General features: G+C 29.2%; 1 protein-coding gene across 2 annotated transcripts in view; it reads left to right on the top strand.

Annotated features, from left to right (window-relative positions):
- Positions 1–18,983, top strand: part of S1 (membrane-bound transcription factor site-1 protease) — a gene marked incomplete in the record, with an annotated part of 54,263 nt that extends 35,280 nt beyond the window's left edge. The window contains 11 exon segments of one of the 2 annotated variants that reach the window (XM_043052064.2): positions 615–694; positions 792–827; positions 2,569–2,725; positions 2,828–2,908; positions 3,726–3,769; positions 7,403–7,480; positions 7,563–7,706; positions 10,133–10,255; positions 11,033–11,159; positions 13,584–13,695; positions 18,401–18,983. In XM_043052064.2, the coding sequence (XP_042907998.1) occupies positions 615–694; positions 792–827; positions 2,569–2,725; positions 2,828–2,908; positions 3,726–3,769; positions 7,403–7,480; positions 7,563–7,706; positions 10,133–10,255; positions 11,033–11,159; positions 13,584–13,695; positions 18,401–18,856 (1,438 nt within the window). 2 annotated transcript variants of the gene reach the window in all.
- Positions 18,984–26,564: the final 7,581 nt, after the last annotated feature.

The raw sequence follows: 26,564 nt of genomic DNA on the forward strand, positions 1-26,564 counted from the left end.
AATCACATGGCTTACAAGTTTAAAAATCGCACTTTTTCGTAAAATATGTGTATATATATATATATATATATTCTTTCATTCTTGGATTTCCTCTTTTTTACTTTCTGACTACTCTCATCCCTGACTATAGAGTGTTTTTAACTTTAGCAAATATTTTTTTAAATTATTTATGAGCATATTTGGGATGTTTATTTGTAAAAACTGAAAGGCTTTGTAAGTTTGGATTGATTTGAATGTAGATTAAATGAATGACATTATGAGTGAATGAATGGTAAGAATGTTAGTAAGTTGAATGTCATTATGAATTCTGATCTATCTATTGTTCCTTGTTATATGCTACTATTTTTTGTGTTGCTATTCTGTTATGCCAAGAGATGAAATTCAAGCTACTCTTAGAAAACATATCTGACTTTATCCATTAAATGTTTTCATCTAATATATGCTTTTTAATTTTTGATTAAATTATCATATGAAGAAGATAATATGTTTAATATAGTTTATATAATATAATACATATAATATATGCACTTTTCTGTATAGTATAGATATATGGCTTATGTTTATTTTAATTAATTTTTTTAATTTTCTGCTAAATATTATTTTCTCTCTCACAGGAATGGTGATCATATTCATACTAATTTTAAAGATATGTATCAGCATTTAAGGCACAATGGTTATTATGTTGAAGTTTTAGGTAATAAGATTAAATTTTTTTTCTGATTGTATTTATATTATAGTTTTGTATTTTTCATTTTTTAATATTTTTAAAATTAATTTCAACATTTTATTAGGATCTCCTTTCACTTGCTTTGATGCCCAGCAATATGGTGAGTTAATATTTTATTTTATAGATCTGTTTTTTTAATATAAAAATAAATTTGAGAGATATAAACAGTAGTTTTCATGTAAGGACTATTGATTGTTACCAATATAATAATAATTGAAATCAATAACATCTCAAGTAAGTTGTTAATTCAATTCAAATTTTTTTCATCTTTATATTAAAATGTCTAACGAAAACATAATTTCAATTTTTATTCAACATCATTTTGAAACATTATATATCACTAGTAAAAAAAGAGAAAAAATACTGAACCTATATCTGTACTGTTTGGTATTTGCCATTAATTTAGATTTAGACAAAAGTAAAAGTATGCTAAAGTAATGAACATGTAAATTGAATTAAAATTTTAACTTGCTTCTTTTAATGTGATAAAGATGGGTCACCTTTGTTTAAAGCTACCTTATCTGATTTCAATGATCAAAAGCAAATTTATCCAGTAAAGTGCCTTGAGAGAAAAACTTATTTGCATTCCTATTAAATAAATTAAAAGTTGATAATGCATTTATTGTGCCTTAAAAACTTTATGTAACACATGTTTTAAAAAAAATTTTAAAATAAATTTGTGAATTTTTTTTCCGTATAAACTATATATTTTTTGTTTAAATTGAAATTGAATTTTATGCAATGATATTAAAAAAAATGGAATAAATCTTTATACAGTTTAGCCTGTAATGATGTAATGGAAAAAAATTTAGTACTTTTTCTTCTTAAGAAGGTGTTCTCTCAATTTAGCTTTTTAATTCGAAACAAGTTTAGTTTAGAGATGTTTTTTAAAAAAAACCTTAGCAATTTTGCCCTGTTTATTTGTTTTCTAATCATTTCCCTGTTTATTTTTATAAAAATAAGAAAAGATAACTGATGAAAAATAATCCTGCGGGTGCTGAGATAATCTTCAGCACCTGCTGCCATGCTGGAGGGTGGTTGCATGTAATTGGATCAATTATATCCATAACTGGAAATCTCCGCTGAGAAAACTCATGTTTTTACTGAGACAAATTACCATTTCTGAAACATTTTCCACTGTATCTGATTCTTGATTATTGCATACCTCTCATCTGAACCAAATAAACACATGATGTGTAGCGTTTTTAAAAAGTGCTTAAAGGTGCTTATTTTCGTTATTTAAAAGCCCTTAAAGGTGCTTATTTTATTAGGTGTTTTTAAAAAGTGCTTAATTTTCCCTTTTCAAACATGAGATTTTTTTCGTTACCATGTCGATTTTTGCCACGTGTTATGCAAAGGCGTGCTTTTCACATTGTTCTATTCCACGTTTTCACAATTCATTTCGGCGTATCATTGGTCCATAGCGTATGAAAGCGCCAATCATTTTACATGTTTGATGAAATACTTGCGAGTCGGTATGTGCGTATACTGAGCTGGGTTCGGTGAGATTATTGCCTTCTCATGTGCAACTCTGCTGCATTTTGCTAGATATTCTCAATTTCAGACTTCATTTTCCACCCTCTGATATCAAACCGAGAAATCTCTCAATCATTTTATAACGACTAATATAATCAAGAAAAGATTTATTTGTCAGAAACTAGTTATTTTCTCATGATCGTCTAAAGTCTTTGAAAATTATTTTGCATTTTGTTAATGTATATAGTGCTTAAAAATATTTTTTTGAATGCTTAAAAGGTGCTTATTTTTTGTTAAAGCACCCTGAAACATATCTATTCTTTCAATCTTTTTGGAGTGTTCTTATGATTACACTTATATTGCAGGTGCTTTGTTACTTGTTGACAGTGAGGAAGAATTTTTTCCAGAGGAGGTTTCAAAATTAATTAAAGATATAGATGGTGGTCTCTCACTTGTAGTGTTTGCTGATTGGTACAACGTTTCTGTGATGAAGAAAGTCAAATTTTATGACGAAAATACGAGGTACCTTTTTTGTAAAAAATTTATATCCAAAATTATATTTAGGTTAATGAACAGCTATCTAATAAATGCCTATCTTTGTTTTTATTTATTTTAAATAAATAGGCAGTGGTGGATGCCTGATACTGGGGGAGCCAATATACCAGCTTTAAATGATCTTCTCTCGCCCTGGGAAATGGCATTCAGGTAAATCAAACCGTTTATTAGATTATAAAACATCATTTTTCAAAACAAGGTTGTCAAGAAATATTAAAAAGATTTATTATAAACAAACAGTTTAATTTGATAATTATTGCTTCAAAAAGTAATTTTCATATGTTAGAAATCAATAATTTTAGCTTCAACTGTCATAACTATAACTTAAATTGTTGATTCGTAAGAATATGAGGTTTTTCTTGATATTGCATATGATATTTTATGGTTTTAATTAGAATTCTGATTTCATTAAGCAATTTCTTAACCGTAATTACTTATACACTATACAGATGATCTTTATCTGGGATAAATTAATATAAACTCTTTAGAGTAATTGTTTGACTAAAAAGAAAATTTAAAATAGAAAAATATGCACTTTAACTATTTGTTGTTTACAGAAAAGAAATTAAAATTATCAAGTGCATTAGAACTGGAAAAAATGTTCAGTTTGTTTTAGAGATCCTAAAGTTAATTTGGTGTATGGAATTGTCTCTTACAGATCTTCCATTGTAAAAAGTTTTTTTTAAAAAACTCTTTCTATCTATCAACAGCAAATATCAAGTTTGCTGAAATTCTCTCTTTGATTATAAAATTTTATCCATAATATTTGGACAGTTAAGTTTTTATTTTCACTTCTCAATATAAAAAAATATTAAAAAATCTTTTGGTTTAATAATAGCATACCTAATATTTTGTTAAGGGTTTTTATTCTGTAAATGCATTTTCATTTTAATTTACAGATTTATTATTATTATGTGATTACAATATTATTATATTCATATAATAATAATATTAAATTTTATTTTAGTGATGAAGTATATGAAGGAGATTTTACTTTAGGTCATCATGAAAGTAAGCTGGTATTTTTTTCTCTCTCTTTCTAATATAAATTTCAATTCCTTACATTTCAGTTGTATCACGCATGCAGATATATTCTAAAACAGAATTTTATACCATTTTTTAAAAGAAAATTCTATTTCCAAATTAGAATTTGTCAGTACACTGCAATTATGAAATATTCCGGCGAAAGTTAAGTCATTTTCAATGACTGGTATTGATTTTGTTTAAAAATAGTGCTTATATTAAAAAAAAATCTATAAAATGTTGATTGAAAGAAAAACATACTTAAAGAAATACTTGACCTTCTGTTGAAAAAATATGAATTTTAAATTTCCTATTTTTTATGTTTTTTTTTTATAAAAACCTGAGTTCAACAATGCCCTGTAGAAAAGTGTTGGTTTGTTTAATTGGTTTATTTATTTACTTGCATGAAATAATACAGTAAACTATTAGGAATATTTTTTTCCTTAAAATTTAACACAGATTTTTGCTTTGATAGTGTTTTGATATTTGTATATAATATAGCTGTTTTTATTTTTTTAGTGTTTTAAAATTTTTTTAACAATATCTTAAAAGACATTATTATTAGTATGTTTAACTATTTAATTTATTTTAATCTACAAATATTTTTATAAATACAATTCTAATGCAGTAGACGCCGCTTAATCTGATCACATTGGGACGAACGTGATTTGATAACAATAACTGATTGATTACAATAATGTAAACGAAAAAAATTTAAACTAAGAAATGGTTTTTTTACATACGTATTAAAATATAAATTATTTTAAATTAGGAGTTGTTGCTGTAAAACTCTATAGCATTTAATACAAATCAATGTACACTAAAGAAAAAGAATTAGTTAGTATACTTGCATATTTAATGATGAACTGCAGAAAACAAATACAAAAGGTTAATTATCAACTGAAAAAGAAATCATCAATTGTCGATTGTTTAGCATTATTTCAAAGCAAGTAATTTACGAATCGCTCATAATCATAATGTTTATGAAAGAGTTCGGCTTTGTTTTGTACACCGAGACGTAATATTAGAAGTGCCCCCCTCATCTGAGCAGGTGTCGGAATTTTGTCCTCGATAGCACTTTCGGGTTTATCATCGGCACCAAAATCTTGTGACAATTGATCTTTGACACATACGGCTTCGCAAATGTCCTCATCAGTTAACGAAGTAGAAGTCTCAACCTTTTCGTCGATCTCCATCCATGCTTCAAAATCCTCAGCATTCATATCGGGCGGGGGATTGAAAACGTCTTCCCTTTCTTTCATCACAGCAGCATTGTTGTCCTCTGGTTGAAAAATTTCTCCATGACTAAAACAATTACGAATTGTGTTTTCCAAGACATTATTCCATGACATTGTTAACAAATGTATAGCATCCAAAATATTTGTTTTTTTTGGCTAGAGCGTTCGCATTAAGATCTTCAGCGTCTTGGTCTTCCATATTTTCTAAGATCCTTGAACGCATTTCCTTTCTGTAATATGCCTTCAAGGTGCGAATAATTCCCTAGTCACACGGTTGAATTAAGGAAGTGGTGTTTGGTGGTAAGAACACGATATTTATCTTCTTTAATGAAACAGTTACATCATGCACGGTGCAGTTGTCTATGAGCAGCAGTATGTTCCGTTTTAGTTGCTTGTCCCATTTCAACAGCCATTCGTTAAAGATGGTGGTAGTCATTCAAGCCGTTTTGTTGGCAAAATAATCGACGGGCAAATTTTTCACACCTTTGAAACAGCGGGGCTTTTTACTTTTTCCAATCACTAAAGGTTTTTCTTTAGTGCCGGTCATACTAGCGCAACATAGCACCGTTAGGCGTTCCTTGGAGGTTTTACACCCTTGCGTACTTTCCTTCTGAAACATGTAGGTGCGTTCAGGCAATGCACGAAAATGTTGGCCAGTTTCATCAACGTTATATACATCTTCAAGTGAATATGTGGCAATAAGTTTAGGCCATTCTTCTTTAATCCACTGATCTGCGGCTACATTATCGGCATCTTTTTGTTCACCGTGTGTCCTTCGGAAGAGTATGTTCTTCCTCTTTTTCCAGCAGTGGAGCTATCCTTCTGTGGCTACCCAATTTTGCAGCGAAATCTTCAGCTTTTTGATGCAAAATTGGACCATTAACACAAACGTCCCCTCTTTGTCTTTTCCTTCTGGATTTCTTTTACAATTCAGATTTCCGTTCAAAGTGCACTTTTTTTCGATATCTTCACGATTTTTCAAAATTTTGCACAAAAGCGGTTGCGAAACTTTCAATTGAACAGCAGCATTCCTTTGGCTAATTTTCGGCAATTTATCATAACGATTTAAAATGTCACCCTTTTCTTTCACAGTAAGATCTCTCCGTTTCCTTTTCATTATAAAAAACAAATCAGGTTACAAACTGTATGAACTATGATAAAGTGAAAATTTATGCTGATCTTCTGCATGCGTCTTTTAAACACTTAGATGTGGCAGTTCCACTATCCCCCCCCAATTTTATTGTTTGACCAATAGCGACTCGGTAAGCAACCTGCCTAGATCAAGTGGCATACCCGAAACAATGTTCTCTTTTGAAGGTCACCCCTAATAGCATGTGTTTAAAAGACAATATACAAGCCCCGTTTGGACTTTTGGTAAGTTTCAAACAAAAAAAAAAGTTTTCCTTCTTGTTTTTATTGATTTCAGGAAAATAAAATTTACATATAAACTGATAGCAATAAACGAACATTTGATTACAATAAACGATGATTTTTCAATGTATTTTGATATAAGCGGACGGGACTAAGCGATTTTGATAACATTAGCCGTGATCACATTAAGCGGCGTTTACTGTAATACTAGTTTTCTTAAAATCTTCGATAATTTTAAATTTTTATAGAATTTTGGCTTTTAGCATATTTTCTTAAATTCTTAGAATTTTCTAAATTAAACAAAATATTTTGAAGCCAAAATATTTACGAAAAAGTGTAATTTGTCTGATCGGGCAATAATGAGTTAACGCTAATAATGTGTTCTAAAAAAAGCCCTTTTTAGTTTAGAAAATATCTTGTTAAGTTTTTGTTTTATTTTATGTTTCCTTGTTTTTTTTTTAAATGTCGGTAGCTATAGTACTGGCTATTTCAGAGAATTGAATTAAAAAAGTTTTTTCTTACTGATTTATAACCCAAGACAAATTTATAACTTTCCTCAAAAGAAGTACAATTATTTACAGCATTTAATTTACTCTAAATATCCAAAACATTATGATTTTTACACATCCTAATGAGTAAGGGTTGAATAGTAAATATAATCCAATTTGCCATTTTTGTCATAAAAATAAATGTTCATTCATTGTGGTAAATCTTATTGCTAATAGATGAGACAGTGCATATAAGAACTGCAAAGTCCAGAATAGGAAGGTAATTTATAACAATCAAAGAAAAAAACCTTAATATGAAAACAAGTTTTTAAACTTTAAAAAAAAATGTCTCGAATTAAAAATAAGGCTGGGGTATGCAAAAAGCATTCCGTAGAGAAATTTTAATGTATAATATTTTCTAAGCATCACCTTCATTATTATTTTTTTTATACTGATATATTGAATATTTCATTTTTCAAAAATATCTATTCTAACCTAAATCAAATAAAACTTTTCTATTTTAGTGTATTATGCTTCTGGAACTAGTTTAGCTCGTTTTCCCTCTAATGGAATGGTTATCACACAAACTCTTAATAATCAAGGCAAGTCATTGATCACATAACTTACATCTTCCGTTTGTTTATGTCTAAAATAGTGCCATTAACAATGCATGTTTGAATTCAGGTATGGAAGTTTTAAAAGGCCAGGCAGATCGAATAGAAAAAGTCCCTGTGCTTGGATTGCATCAGACTTCTCACCATGCAAATTCTGGTCGTATTGTTGTTTATGGAGATTCTAATTGTTTAGATACTGCTCATATGCAAAAAGGTAAACTTTCTTTTCACGTATGAAAAATACCATGAACACAAAGAAAACTTATTACTCTAATTAATGTAATAAACTGCTGTATTAGTTTCAATTTATCATAGTAATTTGTGTGTCGAGTTCAGAATCATAAGTTTTTAAGAAAATAATTCAATCATTTAGATACATGTTTCTTTTTGCAACCTACTTTCTTTTTAACTATCATGCAACTCTTATTTTTTTTGTTCCTTATTGAGTACTAATGGCCTAAAGCATTTTATCAAGTAAATTGATGCAGGGTGGTATCAAAACAGGGGGAAGTCTGAGAATTTTATCAATCTGGAAAAATCAGGTAATTAGGCAAACTTGTCTAAAAAGTCAGGAAAAATGGTTTAATTTGAGTTTATGTCAAATACACTCCCCCAAAAAACAAATTGGTCTAGTAATAATATTTTTTAAAAATACGGTTTATTTTAGACTCTAATAGCAATTATAAGCATAGGCGTAGTATGAAGCGGGCACACTTTTTGTTTTTAAAAAAAATGCTCATTTTAAATGTTATGTACATATTTATTCTATATATATGTTTATTATTTTAATTGTTATACATATTTAATTTTTATACGTATCTATATTTATATATTAATGTATGTATAAAAATTAAAATTAATGAATAATTTTCTAAAAACAAAAAGTGTGTCCTTCCTCACACTAAGCATATGAGTGTTTTTTATCCTATTTTATGGATAAAAATAAGGCATGACTGAAAAATTAATTATAAAATTTATGCCAATAATTATCAAAATCAGGTGAGAAATTTTTTTTAGTGTTGGTGTCCACTTTTTGATAATTCTTTGTGTAAAAAATTATTTATATCATGGCAGCAGTCATCAACCTCATTTTTTGTGTATTAAACATTAAAGGTATTAAAAATAAAAAAATAACTTTTCAATATGAAAATAACAGTTGTGTAAATTATTTACGTAACTAATAACGTAATTTTTCTTTATGGTATTTTTTCTATTGTCTTACTTCTACTATAATATTTTTAAGAAGTTTTACTGCTTATTCAGAAAACTTTACTAATCCTAACTTTTAATTCAATGTAAAATGATGCATGAAAATTTTCCTCAGATCCATTATTTTCCAATGTGATTGAGATCCACTTTGTTATAAGTATGATTTTGCATCTGATTCTTTTTTTAAAGTCATTTTTCTTCTTTGTTTCTGAGTAATAAATTTTTCTCTAAAGAAACTTGGATACCCAAAATAAAGATGACTCCAAAAACGTTTATTTCATATGGACAGCACAAGAGGGAATAACAAATATGAGAAAGAAAATAATTGGCACATCTATTGATATGACTTTAAACATGAATTTTAGACATTATTTAACATGCTAAGAAATGACCCTACTGTGTACTTTGAAAACTCTGTGAAAATTTGTCAGATTCAATATCAAATCCATAGATTCATGTCAGTTGCAATCTGGCAATTTGGATTTTTCAATGTGTTACATTAAGAGATTATTCTCTAATTATTATTTGTAAAGTTACATATTGTATCAATGAAGTTCTCTCTGGAAGTTTTTCATATTTATATAACAGTTTTAAATAGATATTAGTAACAAAGTTTTCATTTAATCATTTAAAATATTTCTTTACTCCTGAATAATTTGAATATTTTTCAAATGCCATTTTTTTTCTGATCTGTTAATCTATTAGCAATAAATCACTCCTCTTATTAAAAGTTAAGAAAACGCATGGTATATATAAATTATTATATGTATTATTACATATTATGGTAATTTGATTAATGATAATATATTGAGGTAATTTGATACTTTTCACTATATGAAATAGTATTTAAACAAATATGTCAATGTTAAGGCTGTTTTTTTTTTAAACACTATATAGTCATATGAAATAACCAGGAGCTTTTTTGTTGATAATATGTTATTTTTATAACTGCTGTGAGTTTACAACATTCATTCATGGTAAAGTTTAACCTGTCTTTAGGCAGTAGTATGCTAATTTTAAAAATAGCACAAAACTTCAATCTGAAGAAAAGCCTCAGTTTTTGTGAGAAGGAAATGTTTGGTTAACTTGAGTCATTTGATGGTTTTGATTTATACGGAAAAATCTGACCAAATTGGTAATTTTTATAAGTATTCAAATTATTTGTCCATTTTAAAGCCCAGATAATTCTTTACTGCAAAATGGTTTGTATAGTTTAACATTAGAGTTTTGCTGCAAGTGTAAAATACTTAAACTGGAACTTTTTTTAATTTTTATTTTCCTTATAGCAAAAGATTTTGCAACAATAATCTTGACTCTTTATCAAATGTGTTCCTGAAATTTTTTATTTATTTCACCCTCTTTCATATTTTGCAATATCATCCCTGAAAAATACTATGTTTAAAAACTTAACTTGAGAAAATTTGTTTTTAGACTGTTTTTGGCTGCTAGATGCTCTTCTGCAATATGCTACCACGAAATATGTTCCACCTCTGTTTGAGGAATTGAAGTCAAGTGTTGTTTTAGATGCCAAAGATTTACCTCAAAGAATGGAAGGTAATATATTACATCTGTGTTGCTTTTTCCTTAACTGAGTCTTATGGTTTACATTAAATTTGTACATAGATTAGAAGTAAGTCATTTCTTACATATTTGCAAAATTTATTCTTAATGAGGATTCATTTATTTTAAAATTCTTTTTTTTTTTATCGAAACAAACAGTGTGGGCATTTAATAAAAAATATTTTTATTCTTTTTTGCTGGTGACTAAAATGTTGTATAAATGAAACAGCATTATTTTTAATAATTTTTATCTTCCTAACATACAACAACATAATAATTGCATAAAATTTGAATAGCAGTTTTAAATTTAGAAAGCACAATGTAAATTTTAGCATAGTTGAAAATAGAAAAAAAATATTAACAATAAATTGTTATATTGTTGAGAATTTTCAAGTCTAAAATATTTTCAAGTTATCTTCTTTAAGTAAACTGAAATTTTATAAGTGTACATTTAAAAATATCTATTAATATTATTTGCAAGACTTAAAAAATGACACTTAGTAACACTCTTTTCATTTCAAATTTGCAAATATTTTTTTGCTATGCAAATGTATTAGTGCGTTATCAGAGCATCAATACTTGTATATTAATTTCTGGTCTTTCTGATTTAAAAAATATATAATAACAATATAATATTTCTATTGTATTTAAACATACATTAGTCTTAATTAACCAAAGCAGTATTCATGATAAATCACTGTAATCTATTATTCTATAAGTTATGCAAATTCCTTTTTTTTGTTGTCATAGCATATATTATTTAACCAACAGGAAATCACCTCTATCGATATTCAAAAGTATTGGAGCATCATCTTGGTACCCCTCACACGCGTCCATTACCGGCCTGTCCTAGGCTTAGCTGGGTTCGCCCAGAACCTTTAAACAAATCTGGACCTAGGTGAGAAGTATTTCCTATCTATTAAATTTAAAATGCTCCAAATAGTTTGTGGAACACATGAAAAATTTCATGTGGATCAAAAAGACTTTTTTAAGTATTTTATATGTTGCTTTTCTTGCACAGATGATTTAAGTTAAGTAATCTGACACAAAAACAAATTTTCTTTGAATAAATAATCTACATCTCTTTCCCTCCGGATTTAGATTTCTGATCCTTAAAGTATGAGGAGTAACCACAATCTAAAAAATGTGGTCTGCATAGTTTAAATGGGAAAACTGTCAAAAATTTAGCTCCTTAAATTTTACTTTTTATATATGTTATCATATATATGGGACTATTTAAGAACATCTATAAATTTAAGTACTATTGTAACACTATTTTATGTAAAGATAATTCATGGTAAAGAATAAATTTTTATATTCATTTACAATTTTTTATTATTTGATAATTACATAATTACAAACTGTGTCCTTCAATTTCTTGAAATGCAAATTTCAATAGTATTAAATAAATAATTTTGAAGAAATAAAAATAGGAAATTTTAACACCTGGTTTTACTTAAATTATGTAGTTTAAATTGTTTTAGGCTTCATAATATTTTAATCGTTATCAAATAAAGCAGTATTCAATATTTTTTACTAATTATGGTTTGCATGAAACTATATTTTGATAAGTAGGTTTCAGCTGTATGAAAAATGTGTTTAATTCACTTAAGTAGTTCCAGAGTTATTGGGAAATAGGCAAAATTTTAAATCAACATTGAGGGGCCCGAAATCCCTAAATGAAATATTGAAATCATATTTTACAGATTGCAGTTACCTTCCATACTTTTAGGATCGAAAATTCAAATCCGTTGAACAAAAAGGTATCTTTATTCAAAGAAAGTATGTTTTTGTGTCTGATATTGTAACTTAAAATATCATCTGCACAAATTATTTAGCATATTTAAGGTTAGTCTCTTGAACTATTAAGATTGCATGTGAGAATCCAATTAGATCAATAGTCTTAGGAGAGTTTCATTTTGAACATTGTACTTATATTACATGCCCAGTGTTATTAATATAATTTATCCTCATTCATAGTTATCTTGCTATGAAGACAAAATATTTTTTATCAGGAGTTTTTGTGTGTGTTTAGAGCATTCTCTTTTCTAAGGATACAATTGAAGATTTTTTTCATTTAATTAACTTAATTAATTTTAATTAATTTGAGGAATCCAAATACCTATACAAACATATTTTAATTAATAATACCTTCTGTTCTAAATAAAGTAATTCTGATATTTAAAATAAACAGAATATTGTATTCTTTCCCCCCAAAAAAATTGCATTTGACTTAATTGGAGCAAATTATACATTATGCTTGTCATTTGCCCTAATGTAATCTGATATATGTATACTTTTTCAAAAATGTCCTATCTGATTTTTCCTTCGGTTCACTACACTACGAAGCATGTTATTGATTATTGGATGTATTTATAACAGACAGGGATGTCATTGCTTAAAGTATATAAGATACAATTTATTATGTAACCAAATTAATGATTTTCTTTAAATTGAACTATTTCTTGTAATTAATTGAAATATTTATTGAAACTGTATTTTCTATGAAATTCTACATAGATTTTAAAATTTTTATTGAAGTAAAACTATTTTAAAGTAAAACTATTGTAGCACTCGATATGTTAAATATTGTATTATTTTTACAGACGATTTATTTATAGATGCAATATTATTTTGACGCTTATTAGAACATTCCCACTGAACTATTCATTTTAAAATAGCAACTGACATTTAATACTTTAATTCACCAAATCTTTTTATCTTACTGCCCATTAAATAGGATGGAAGCCCTTGAAACCATTTTGAATTAAGGCAAAATGATGCAGCCCTTAGATTCTTGTTCTAACTGGTCGTAATCTACAGTCAAAAAGTTAGTGTACAGATGACTTTACATTTATAATTGAAAGTTTATATTTCTCTGTCATTTGTAAATCTTCATAAGGTATTGTTAGGGGACTCGTGACCTCTCAATGTCAGAGCCTGTTTCAGACATTAATGATGAAATAATTAGAATAGCAACAAAAAAAACATCTTAAAATACTTCCTAGAATTAAGTATTATTCTGGAAGGTCTCAAATCTTTAAGAAAGCAGAGGAAGAGCTTTACTATGTAAATAGTCATTAAATATGCAGCAGAGCCTTAGTTAAAAGGTTGAACAGTTGCTAACAGAAAATCTTATACTTATTTCTGGACATGACAGCAGATCTGTTTAAAATATATTTAAAAATTATTATTTGCAGTTTCCTTGAAATAAAATGTTACTATGTTTTATAGTGTAGCAATTCTTTTAACTACACTGTTGTTTAAAGTCTGCTTCTATTTTTATTTTGGTAAATATTACAAATTATGTTTTCTTTTTTAGCACATTATACAAAGCACAGAAGTTATTATCGGTGAATCTAGATGCTCCGTTTCCCTTTCGGCCGGGACCCGAGCAGCAGATGTCTAAACTTCCATGGGATAATCCTCAAATAGTGAGCAATCATACCACTGAATTCCAGTGGAAAACCATTCATTCAGTTATTGTTATAGCCTGTCTTTTAGTCCTACTTTCATTATGGTACAAATGGTCTCGCCTGCGCTGTCACCGCCGAAGAAAACTTCGTCCCCCTAGGCGAACGACTCGCACCCCACAAGCTTCCCCAGGAAGATTGCCTACTGTTTGAGCATTAAAATTCTTCCTAAACTTTTAAATATTGTATATATCTCCTTTTTCAAAAAACAAATGTGATAATTGTAAATAGCTATGAACAATTTCTCATTCATTCCTCATTAAATAATTGAAACACTTCATTCATTTCATCCCATATGAATAAGAAATCTACTGAACATACTATTAGAGTTTTTTTAGTTGCTTTCAAGGGTTAGCAGGTTTTTGATGTGACTGTTAACTTACATTTTGTTCCGTTAATTGTGGGTGTCCCGTTATTGTTTCCTCTTTCGTTCTAATAATTCATTATTTATACACCATGCTGAGATAGAACACCACATGTTTTTGATTGAACTGGGCGATATCAGAATTTTAATTACGTGTATTGCATATCTGCCAACTTTTAGTCTCTCAAAGGATGATTTTCCCCAGTGATTGTAAAATAAAAATATCAGTATTATTTGGCTCAAATTTCAAAAGTAAGATTCTTTAGTTATTAAGCATTTTTATAAATATTAATCCATTTAAATGTAGTGGTGATCAAAATCATTTTAAATTAAATTTAGAAAGTATAAATTTGAATACCATTTGCAATCTAAAAATAAAATTTTACCCAAAATGCATCTATGGTAGTGGTTGTTTATTCTCAGGATGATATCTTATTTGTAGTTGATAATGTTGAAACTGGGCAGTATTTTTCACATTTAGTTTTTAACATAGATTGTTAACCTAACAAAATTTATCCATACTATTTTTTACATTTGAACAAACCTATTGTTTTGTATGGCGAACTTAAATAAATCTTTCGTGAACTTTTTATTAATTTTAGGTATTAACGTTTGTACAATTGCCTTAAAATACTGACTTAGTCCTCTCCCAAACTTTTGATGAAAATCAGGATGCTATTTTATTGTACAGAGAAAATGAAAATAAAGTAACTTTCAAAATATCTTTCATAAAAATTTCTCACAGTTAGCCTGATAAGGGAATTTCATTATCAGGCTTATCGGTTTAATACTGGTACCACTGTGGTGTCTGTCAACCAGCTGTTTCTGGGATTAGGTAGTCTGCTTCAGAAGTGAACCGTTTATCCCCCCCCCCATGCAATCTCTTCTTTCTTTATACTTAGCTTTTTTTTTTCATTTTTTACTGTCACATCAAGAGCTAGCTATTGACATAAAATTGCCAACCCAGTATTTGAATTCAACATTAAAATTCCATACATTGTGTGATTGTAATTTATTTATTAATTCATATCATATTAATTAAAAAGAATTCCTATGTTGAACTGTTAGTTATTTTTAAATACAAATATTCTCTCTACTACAGATTTCTCCTTACAGTGTTATTTTGATCGTTTTACAACATTCAAAATATCCTCTATATAATATAGTGACTGTCACTCTATAACAAACATTTAAGATCTCTTGGAAGATGATTGCCATTGTAAGTCGCAATTTTGTGCAAGCCATTTCATTCTCAAATTTGCCTGATTCTGGAAATAATCCTATTATTATTTAAGTAAAGTAGATAAAAGTGCATATTATTCTCTAAATTGATGAATTATCTTCTCTTTTGACCATAAAATTTTAATATACAGTAAAATAATTTACAATAAAAATGATGTAAATAAATTTATAATATGTGTTGCTACATTTTTGATTAGAAGTCATAATTTTACACATGTGTTGTCAATCACTTCTATATAACAAAATTTTCTCTGTAGTGATTTTTTCAATTGTAAACAAATAATTTTGTTATAGAGAGACTCCACTATAGTAATTTGTTATCAATTCTAAACTGTCAATTGTTTCTATATATAGATTGATGCTTTTTATAGAGATGATTCTATATATAGATTAACTGGTAGTACATAGAATTTTCATATTCTAGAATTGTAATAATTTCTTAGTTCATTCTGTTGTTAACTCGAGTTTCAAACTTTTCTAAAGTGTAAATATTAAATTGATGTATAAATAACTGCAACCTATCTCTTCTTACTTTTTATACTTAATGTATTTATTACTTATCTTTTTTTTTTGTAGAAGATGTATTCTAGGAAATATGTTCAGTTTTATTTATTGTCCGAAGGGAATTAGGCGCTGCTAAATAAATTTCTTAATTTTTAAAACTTAAAATATATTTCAAGAGTGATAATTTTATTTTAATTCTGAATTATATGTGATATGTCTGAGTAGACCAAGGACACTTGTACAGATGGCTTAAAATTAAAGTAGATTGCTACAGTAGTGTACTGCGGATTGTGTTTTATTGATTAACCAGTTTGCATACATTTTAAATGCTCTCTCCAAACTGTTTATTTAGTTTTATACAATCTGCCAAGCACCTTCTTACCTAATATAATCCTGATGAATGACATTGATAATCTATTTATAAGTGTATCAGGCATATTTATTTTAAATTAGAGCAACTTTTATGTATAATATGAATAATTACATATTTATAATGCATGTAGCTTACTTTTAGTTTAGTTTTTTCTCAACCTTTTTTACGCAATGAACTGTGAGTCAAAGCAGGGGAAAAACCTCAATAGCTTTTGATTATTTTATATATATTTAATCTCAATCTTAATGGTTCATACTCTTTAAATATACTACTTAATATGCCACAAAATATGTGTTAGTTTTTTTAATCCGGTGAAGCCAAAAAATTGAGTGCGAACTAAAATGGGAAACATACAATTTATTTATAAAAATGAAAGGTAATGGCTATTAAATTGTGATTATGAGAGAACAACTTTCGATTTGATTGTCTATTCCATGCTTGTTTTTTATACGTTAGTGTAAAGGCAATTTTGAAATTTGGCATGAATTGAAATAGACTGAGTTAGGTACCACCTGTTGTAAAATATCTATCATTGCTTCATTCAATAATGTTATATCCATATTACCTCGTGAATGAACGACAGACTTCTTAAACAATCTAGTTTGTAGTTAATATAATAATTCTGTTTAAAAAAAGAGAAAGCAAATTACAACGAATCATATTGAATGACTTTATAATTAATAATATTTCATTTATAATTTTCGAAAATTTAGAGACCATTCCCGCTGCACTCTACATAAAATTGAGATCAGATTCTCCAATTTCCTTTATATATTTCTAGTGGATATTAATTTCAATGAAATAATTACACTCGATATTGAGCTACATAGTACTTTTTACTACAAATAAAAGTCAATCATAAATAAAGTGTTTTAAATTTAAAATTATCCATTGTTATAAAAAAAGAAGAGGAAATTTCTCCTTGTGTTTCAACTCTTCATATAAAGTAACAGTTTGACAATTAGGAACGTGTTTTATTTGTTCCGGGTCATGGAATCCAATGGCTGAATGTAGAATATGTTTTACAAATTCTAGAGGAAGAAGTCATAGCATTAATCTTTAAAACTTTGAACTAGTCAAATTGCATGTTGGTTGATTCTCTTTAATAGTAGAAAGTGCATTATTGCTGAAACAGTTTTGGTTCAGTGAGTTATTGACTAAAATTTTTTTATTGAATGGGGCAATGATTGTTATTCCTATTTCTCTAGGTACATTAATACTGACAGCACACAGTTAGTCTTTGTTTATTTCTGCTATCTCTCAAAATTGTCTTTATTTTCTCTTAACTAAAAAAATCAACATTTAACTAGTAAACCATTAAATTAACTATTTGCAGAATTTTTATGCAACTGCGTTACAAAAACCATTTGAAATTCCCAAACTTTTGAAAGTCTTAAAATAAATTAATTTGCACAGATAAAAAAAGCTCATGAACGTAAACGAATTAACATAAGAATTGTTTATAAGTATTAACAACTATTATTTGTGGACTATTCAGATACTACCTGCAAAATTTTAATTGCAATGTCAGGGCTCAAAATTAATGGTGCTCTGTAGTGATAGGACCAATAAATTCGACTCAAACTACTATGGAATAATTATCGGTGGTCCCCCAGATTAGCAATAGATCTATAACAATAAGTATAAGGATTTGGTACACTGATTTTATTTTTTGGTTTGTTGTTTCTGACACAAAAATGTTTCAATTGTGCAGTTTTCTGTAATTTTTCATTAAATTTCACTTACACATTAAAAGTTAAAGATTAATATTAAAAGTTTTAAAAAAAAGTTAATGACCTGCTGGTAAATATGCAATAATTAATCTAAGTAAAAGACAACAAAATATATATGGAACTTCATCTGTATTTTTAACTAGTTTACAAAACTTAAATATATTTATTAATTTTTTTATTTTTCAAGTCTTTTTGTTCTAAAAGAGTCTGAGGCATAGGAACAAATTAGTAAAAATGTTAACAGACTAGTAAAAACTTCCAGTTACTGATCCTTTGGACCAGAGACTGAATCATCTTAATTTCTACCCCTGGCTATTATTATTCAGAAACTTAAAAGTATTTTACTTTAAGCTTGTTTCTATAACTTTTATTTACTAACCTAAGGTGGAGGCTGATACATTTTCACAGGGTTTTCATTTAATTTAAATAAATAAAATTTTATTTATGCAGGTTAAAAGTGAATCTTGGCTTTTGCCTGGGGGTACTAGTTTCAAGAAAACTTGCCACACTGTCAGTCGTTGTAGAAAACTAGCATTTCCCTACTTTTCGAAGAGCCCTGATATTCTTGAAGTTAGATGCAACATTGAAGTACATGAATTAATTCAGCAGGAAGAGGCACCCTCTGGTGCCATCAACAGTAATTATTCTCACCGCAGTGTAATTTCTAGTAGCTTTTCAAAATCATTTGTAAATGAAATGGCACCTCTCGCTGAAGGAATGTCAAGTTCATTTTTATCGATGTACATGGAATCGGATACTGAGTTTAAGTTTAGCAGAATCTCTGACCACCATATTGAAATTCACTTCGACTTCACCAACCACGATCAGGTCGATCGTTGTTTTCAATCGCCATCCCTAAATGTTTTTGTTCCTAATGTGAAAGAAAGTGTGTGTTATGTCTTGTGATTATGATTAAAAACGTTTATCAAATGATTGCTTTTTAGGTGAACTTTTTTTTTTTAATTTTCGTGTTTTCCCCCCTGAATATCTGTTTAATCAAAACAAATTTTCGTATTTAACCTTTTCTCATCCAATTTGCTTTTGAGTTTTATTCAAGCTATTGTTTTCCTTATTTAGAATGTCCAGTATTTAGAATGATATGGAGTAGAAAACAAAATAACTTCATAGAGAGGTAATTCGAAGTTTAAATAAGTGAAAATCGTAAATAAGCTTTAATTCTCAAATGATTGAAACTCATTGATTTTATCTATCGTTATAAATATATTTAGCTCAATTCTTGTTTCTCCATTTAATTGACTGTATAAAATCTTACGAATGGTAAGATTTCATTTTATAACTGGAGTTGAACAACCAAACCCAATTTATGGTTTACAATTCTCAACATTCAGCTCCGTAGCCTTGTAATGTAGAACCCTATCAAGATGAAAATGGAATTCTTCGGGGCACTGTTTTGTTGGAGCTGTCTTTGCGTTACGTTGAGTTGAAAACCACAAAAATCTCCCATGATTAGCCTGACAGCAAGGGTATACTAATCCATGGTCACCAAGAGCAGTGGGTTGGTGCTAGCCTGCCACAGTTTCTAAACCTCCCACACAAACGCAATATTGGGTGAGGGAAATACCAAAAATGTTTCATATTTTTTCTGGTTTTGGGAAGCTTGTTATTGTTTAGACTTGGTTATCCATATATAATATCAGCAAATGAAAATTAGCTAATAGTTTTTCTTTCATAAACATATATTGTTTTTGCATACTGTGATGGTCTTGTGGTTCAATTCATAATTTATGTTGTATATGGCCGTAGTTATTTTTTGTATAATTGAAGATTGTGTATTCAATCACAATAGTTTGTTTAATAAATACTACAATGTAGGTAATTCGTTGCAAAAACCATATTGAAAAAGCAGCATTGACAAATAGTTGAACTTTTAACCGTTTAAAATCAAGCTCAATTTGGGTTTTTAACAGGAAACTCAACATAGTTAGTTCGTATGAAAAATCAGTTTTCACGCTATTTCATTTAATAGAGAAATTGTGTTTGACAAGTAAATTTTATATACTCTCAGGCTAATGCAGGAACTTCTCTTGACAACAGACTCATAGTTACTGTGGTTAGTATCAGTCACTTTGGATAGGGGTGTGAGGGTGTAGGGTAGAGTCAAGAAATTGTTTTAATCTTGTTTTCATTGTATCAGACTTTCTGTTGGGTTACAGTGCAGTACAAATGTACTTATATAGCAAAGCACTTAAAAGGGTCCTCTCTCAAAATAGAAAAGCGAATTTAAGAGAATCCAACATAGTTGTATTGCTTAAAAGCAATGTTTGGTGAGAAAAGGTCATTAAAAAATTTATGTTAAGTCAATTTTAAATTTCTGATTAAGGTTTAAAATATTTTTATTATAAATTTTGTTCTTTACCAGTTGTTATGTTCATTTGATATTTCTCAGTGTATAATTTGAAAGAATAACTTATGTATTTTGTGATTTCATACTTATCCTTTTTGTTAGTAATTTATTAATTAATATTATAATTTTGTTGAATATGTTTTTTCCTTTTATAACTGTGTCTAATGAAACCGAAACAGATATTAATTACAATGAATGTGCTGTACTGTTCGATTCCTAATTTGAGTTGAAAATGGAATGAATTGCTTGAAACTTAATCACATTTTAATCTTTAATGACTTATATTTTCTAATGGATCATGTTTAAAAATGTTATTTTGTTAGGCAAGTAAACACTGTGATCATGTTAATCATAAACTTAGTTTTAAGTTTTAAATATTAAAGTCACAATTACTTAATTTCCTTCTTTTTTTTAAAAAAAAATTATTAATTTATTTTATTTACACTGTTTTTCTAGACTATGAAGTATCATTTAATTATCATCTATTTGAAATTAAGAAAAAACCATAATTTTTTCCAAATTTAAGGAAGTTTTTTTTTATATTCTAAAACTAATTTAAAGTATTTATTTACAGCTTATGTAATCAGTATAATTTTTATTACAAAACTAACTTAGAAATTCACAGATGTTTCGATGATAATGCTTTCATAGCTGCCAAGTTTTTTGATTTTATTCGAAAATTTTTCTTTAGTACTTAAGGTGGTGTTAAAAAAGCAATATAAGTTGATTTTTTTTAAATATAGCTTGCTCATAAGACATTAATTTAAAACCTTCAAATGTCTATGTATGCTATGTATGTCCAAAAAATATGGAAGCTGTCAAAAGCACTATTGATCAATAAAAAAAGTAAAAACGCACTTAATATGTTATGGAAGATGTGGTCAGTGATATCCAACATAACTCCCAACACTAACCCTTGGGGTGGGGCAGACATTAACTTAAAAATCTCAATATTAACCCCCGTTTTATTGCAGATATTGATTCTCATAAAAAAGTATTCCAGTTTGAATTATGGGTTTTTGGTTCATGAAAATGGGATACATAAGGGAAAGTTGGGTAATACCATGGGGTATTAGTTCAAAAACCTGTTGAAGCTGAACTGTTCGACCAAGAAACTATCCGACTTAATCAAGATTCATTGTTTTGTTGTATATAATATATTATTTCTGAAAAGTCATTTATGTGTGATTTTTTTTCTAGAAAAAGTCAAGTCCTACTAATGAGGTAAAACTGGGTTCAGATGTTAAATTTATGGGAAATTTAGAAGTTTTAGAATTTCAACGAAAAAGTTGCTGACATTTCTGTTTTACATGACAATTTAAGATAATTATTCATGTAATTTACATGTAAAGTTGATGCAGTTAGGGCCAAGGAGGGGAAAGAGAGACAATTGTCCTGAGGCTGCTGAGGATCCAGAGCAGAACTCTCTACCTATGGCAACACTTCTCATGATTTAACCATTAGCGTGTGGATAGTCTTAGGAGAAGGAAGTACGTTAGTTTCTGTCTTGATCTTCAAACAGATTAAAATGTTTGAGTTATCATACTATATGCAACTCAAAACTGCATTAAACGTAGTTCTTGACGAAGAAGAAAGTTTAGAAAGTGTTTTTGACAGTTGCATGCGAAAATTGTTATGGAAGGGAAAAATTTATAATACATTTCCATAGAACTGAGCAGAAAGGGCTTCTCCGCAGGTGGCTTATTGGAGTGTTGCTAGCGCGAATTAGGATGAAATACTATGCTGTTTTGTGACAAAAGCGCGAACCAAAATAGCCTTTGATTGCTTGTCTAAGGAATCACTGATAATTATTTATTGTGGTTCGAGTTAAATTTTAATAGGTTCGGGCAGCGTTTTATTTCGAATCCTGACTTTATGTTTCAAAAATATTTTAAACTGTTTTCAGATTTTTGATTCGGTGCGTATTTTACTACATACTTTTTTTAAATTTTTGATCACAGTGTTTTTCTCAGAATTACTTATACATATTGTGGCATTCTTTTTAAATTACATTTATTAAATAAATTAAATAAATATTAAAATTATCATTTTGTTAATACTAGAAAAAATCCTCTGGCTTAAATAAAAAATTTGACTGCTGTGCACTTTTTACCTATTTCTGAGTGGCAAGTTTGTTCATCACGTAAATTAATAAGTTTAAGAACCAGAATACTGGTTTTTAATCTAATTTACTTTTGTTTCCTAGCATTGAAAACTACCTAAAATTGTTTAATTTGTTTTATTATGTATATTTATTAGTTTATCATTTGAGGCCTCTTATTTTGTTTGACTTAGTGATGATATTTTAATTGTAGCTTTTAATTATTGTTTCCTACTTACAAAATAAATCATTATTTATGAAATTTACAATTCTATTGTTTTATACATACTTATAAGTAAGTTTATTGTATGTGATTACTTTGCAGTTTATGAGCTGTGTATACTTATTTTTTATTATTAATTGTATGAAATATAAAAAAAAAATTTTTTTCAACTTTTCACTGTGTTTTTGTTTTTTTTCTTTCAATTTAACAAAAACATGTTTAAAATTTTTTATTGGTTTGATTTCTGTCATTTGTAGATTGCAAAAAAAAATTTAAAAATTTATATTTTTTTATATCTAAAACTAGTGGCTCTGTCTCAGTTCTGTATTGCTAATTAAAGGGGTTGAAATGTACGGATTCTTGCATAGGGAACTAAAATTTTCCGCGAAATATATGTCGCCGGCTATGTTTGCAAATTACTACTCATGAAAACAACGCAGCACAGTCTGTTGGCAAAATTTAACTGGCGGCTATGCAGAATATTTTGATATGCAGCATAAAACATTTTGCAGTCAATAGTGCCATCTACTGTCGACGTTAGTTGCTCATTTTGATTTTAAGTAAGAATAAATTCATAAGCAAAGCACAGCAAAAGTGCATTTCTATCTTCTTTCGTTTTTCTTTTATTTATTTTCTCAAGTCATGAAAATTTTTGGAAGATCTGGCGGAGATGCGACGAAGAAAAATTGAAATTGAGTTCGTCGCTACTTAGACGTCTCTTTAAATCCCACGATTATTTTTGTATTTCTGAATATTACTAAGAGATGACGCAACCAGTCCCACTTTCTTCTCAATTTTTGCTGTGAGATTTCCTTCCTTGAAATCAAAACCATTTTGTAATTTCGCTTTCATTAGTGTTACCGTTGCCTGTCAAAATAGTTATGATGTATTCAGAAAGTGAATCCGAGGGCAGTGGATTAATGATCTCTCAGTCGGAAGATAATAGTTCTGATTTATTTAGTGAAAATTATTTTGCAAAATATTTTTTACCCAATTTTGATAGTTATTTTATGTAGACTTTTACCTAACATCTTAAAGCAATAAAGTTAATATGTTATCACGATGTATATCTTTAAAGATAAAACTTGGGTGCATTGCAGCGAAAACTGGAGATCAGTGAACGGGACATCACATATTTCACCACCAATAGGTCGAGCAAAAAACTGCTTGCTGACAAAAATATTTTGCATTTTCGAATGTAGGATCGAACATATATTAAATTTCAGCAATAAAAAAAAGCTTTTTTTTGGGTAGGATATTCGAAAGAATAAAAAATTGACACAGTAGGGGTTAACACTACTATTTAATGACATTTACTACTTTATACTAAGCGAGTGAATAAAAATCTAAAAACGATTGTTGGATAAGAACGAAATTATGAATCAGCATATAAGTGGAATACGTGTAATAATGAATCAATCGACCTTTTTTTGTCGCCTGTTTACTCTCACTCACCAAGGCGCTCTTTTGCATTTCCAGTCACTCATCCACTCTCTACCACCAAAGCTTTCTTAACGTTTCGGTCGTATGTCTGTTTTCAGTCATCAAACCATTTTCATCATTCCAGTTTGCTCTCAGCTACCCAAGTTTTTTAATTGTTCCGGTTGTGTATCCTCTGTTAGCTACGTCTTTTTTTGCCGTTCAATGCGTTGGTTATTTGCGTCTGTGTTGCACAAAATAGGTAGTAGGTTAAATACTGCCGGATGTTTGGCTCTCACTCTTCTTTTACACTGGTGAGTAAAAATTAATGACGAAATGGAAAACCTAGCATAACAACAAAACAGGTAGTTACAATGGTAGGAAAGGTCATTGAGAAGATCAATAACGGTAAGGTAAAGTTAAAGAAAAAGATTGCATTACGACATACCGGAAGGCATATCGTAAGGAAATAAAACGACCTGGCGGTGGAAACTCAGTATTTATGTGAATGGAATTGCACGGTATACACCAGTTTAAACGAAATGAATTTGTTGTCCCGGTGTGATATGGTCTGCAGACGACATCTGGACGAGTATACGCTTGGGCGAATCATTAGGAAGGTCGAAGTGTGACCAGTTCTGGATCACTCAGAGTCGTTTCAGTAGCATGGAACGCATTTCTAAGGACAGGAACAACTGTCCAGAGGTTTAGTGGAGATCGTTCTCGCACAACCACGACAGCGGACGACGGGTATATAGTTCTATAGCATAGAAGTACACAGTCGATATCGCGCGTTTTACCGTGGCCAGCAGACTGAACAAGGGTGGTCTATTTGTGGTGCCGGGATAGCTGGAAACACAACAGCTGGACACATGCGCAATGAGGTCGAGTACTCTTTTCGAATGAGAGCAGATTTAGTCTGGCCATACATTTTTGGAGAGAGCAAGAAACACGCAATAACTTCTGTAACATCATCGAAAGAGACCGATTTGAAGGAGGTAGAGTTCCTGTATGAGGCGGCATCATGCTTGGTACCCGTACTGATCAACGCATCTTTCAAGGTGGTTCAGTCACTGGTTCCTGCTATTGTACAGAGGTTCTTCTGCCTCGTGTGCGTCTTTTTAGAGGTGCTGCGGGTTCTGAGTTCATCTCTTCATGGACGATCATGTTACACCTCATCGTGCAGTGGCTGTCACAGAACTGTTGGAGAGTGAAGATATTGCACACATGAAGTGACTAGTGAGGTCCCCTTATTTTGATTCGATTGAATATGTGTGGGGCACTATCGCTTGGCAGCACGTCTCCAGCAACAATTCCGCAGCTGCGATTACCACTGCAGCAGGAATGGGCAGCATTTCCTCAAGAGTTTCTAAACAACCTGGCATGGGCAGACGATGTCGATCCTGCATAGCATTCAGAGGTGATCATATCCCATACAAACGGCTGGAATTTCCTTGCTAATCCCGTTAAACAATGACGTTTTGGATATTTGTGTGTTTTAAGCCTCTACTATTTCATTAAAGTTCCTGTGGATTAAGTTGTTTAATCTCCCATATTCTTACATTTTGTGGATCCTATGGCATGATTTTTAACATTGTTGTTCGAAGAAAAACCACTTCGTCCTTAATTTTTGTACACCAGTGTACAAAATGCATTGAAATGCATTTCAATATGTGCTATTTTTATGTAGTATAATACATAGAAATCAGTTGTAAATAAGTTCTCCTTTAGCATTAATAACGAATTGAAGCAGTCTTGGCACAGATTCAACGAGAGACTTTAGAATGACAAAAGTTCTTTCCTCCCATATTTTTACCAAATCTTCCATTTATTCCTTAACTGCCTTCTTTCCTGCTTTTTCAAATTTATTTTACCATTTTCCACAAACTCTCTGTGAGACTAAGATCAGGGGATGAAACAGGCCACTTTTTGTGTGCTAAGCATGATATTCTATGGTTAGCATTTTCTGAGAAAAAAAAAGGTCCTATAGATTTTGATCTTCTTTATCCCCATTCGTTATTTTATACGAAAAATTGTATCGCTGTTCTTTCCAGTAATTTCCTTTTCTATCTATTTCTTATGTGGACGTAATTTTTCACTCGAGTCAAATTTTTTAAAATTAAATATATTTTTTTAAAAAAAATGTTGATTTGTATTGAGTTCAGTAGTTTAGAGTTCCCTAATAACATCTTTTACATACAAAATAAAATGGTGACATTGAAAATGAGAAACTTCAAAAGTCACTATTTTTATTTTGTTCTGTACTGTATAATCCGCTTTCCGCCATTTTTTTAAAATTAAAATCGTTTCTCTTCTGTCTGCTATCAGCCATCAATAATTTTTACTGCTTTAGTTCTATGTCTGCTCACAGAAAAAAATTATACTAATCCCATTGTATTGAACAATATTGTTCACATAAATCAATAGGCTTTCAGAATATATAAAACTCAAAATAATTTAAGTTGTGTTTTAGAGTATTGGCGATTTTTCCTAGTAAAAAGAATTT

The sequence above is a fragment of the Parasteatoda tepidariorum genome, chromosome 1, assembly GCF_043381705.1.
Source record: "Parasteatoda tepidariorum isolate YZ-2023 chromosome 1, CAS_Ptep_4.0, whole genome shotgun sequence".
In the NCBI taxonomy this organism is placed as follows: domain Eukaryota; kingdom Metazoa; phylum Arthropoda; class Arachnida; order Araneae; family Theridiidae; genus Parasteatoda; species Parasteatoda tepidariorum.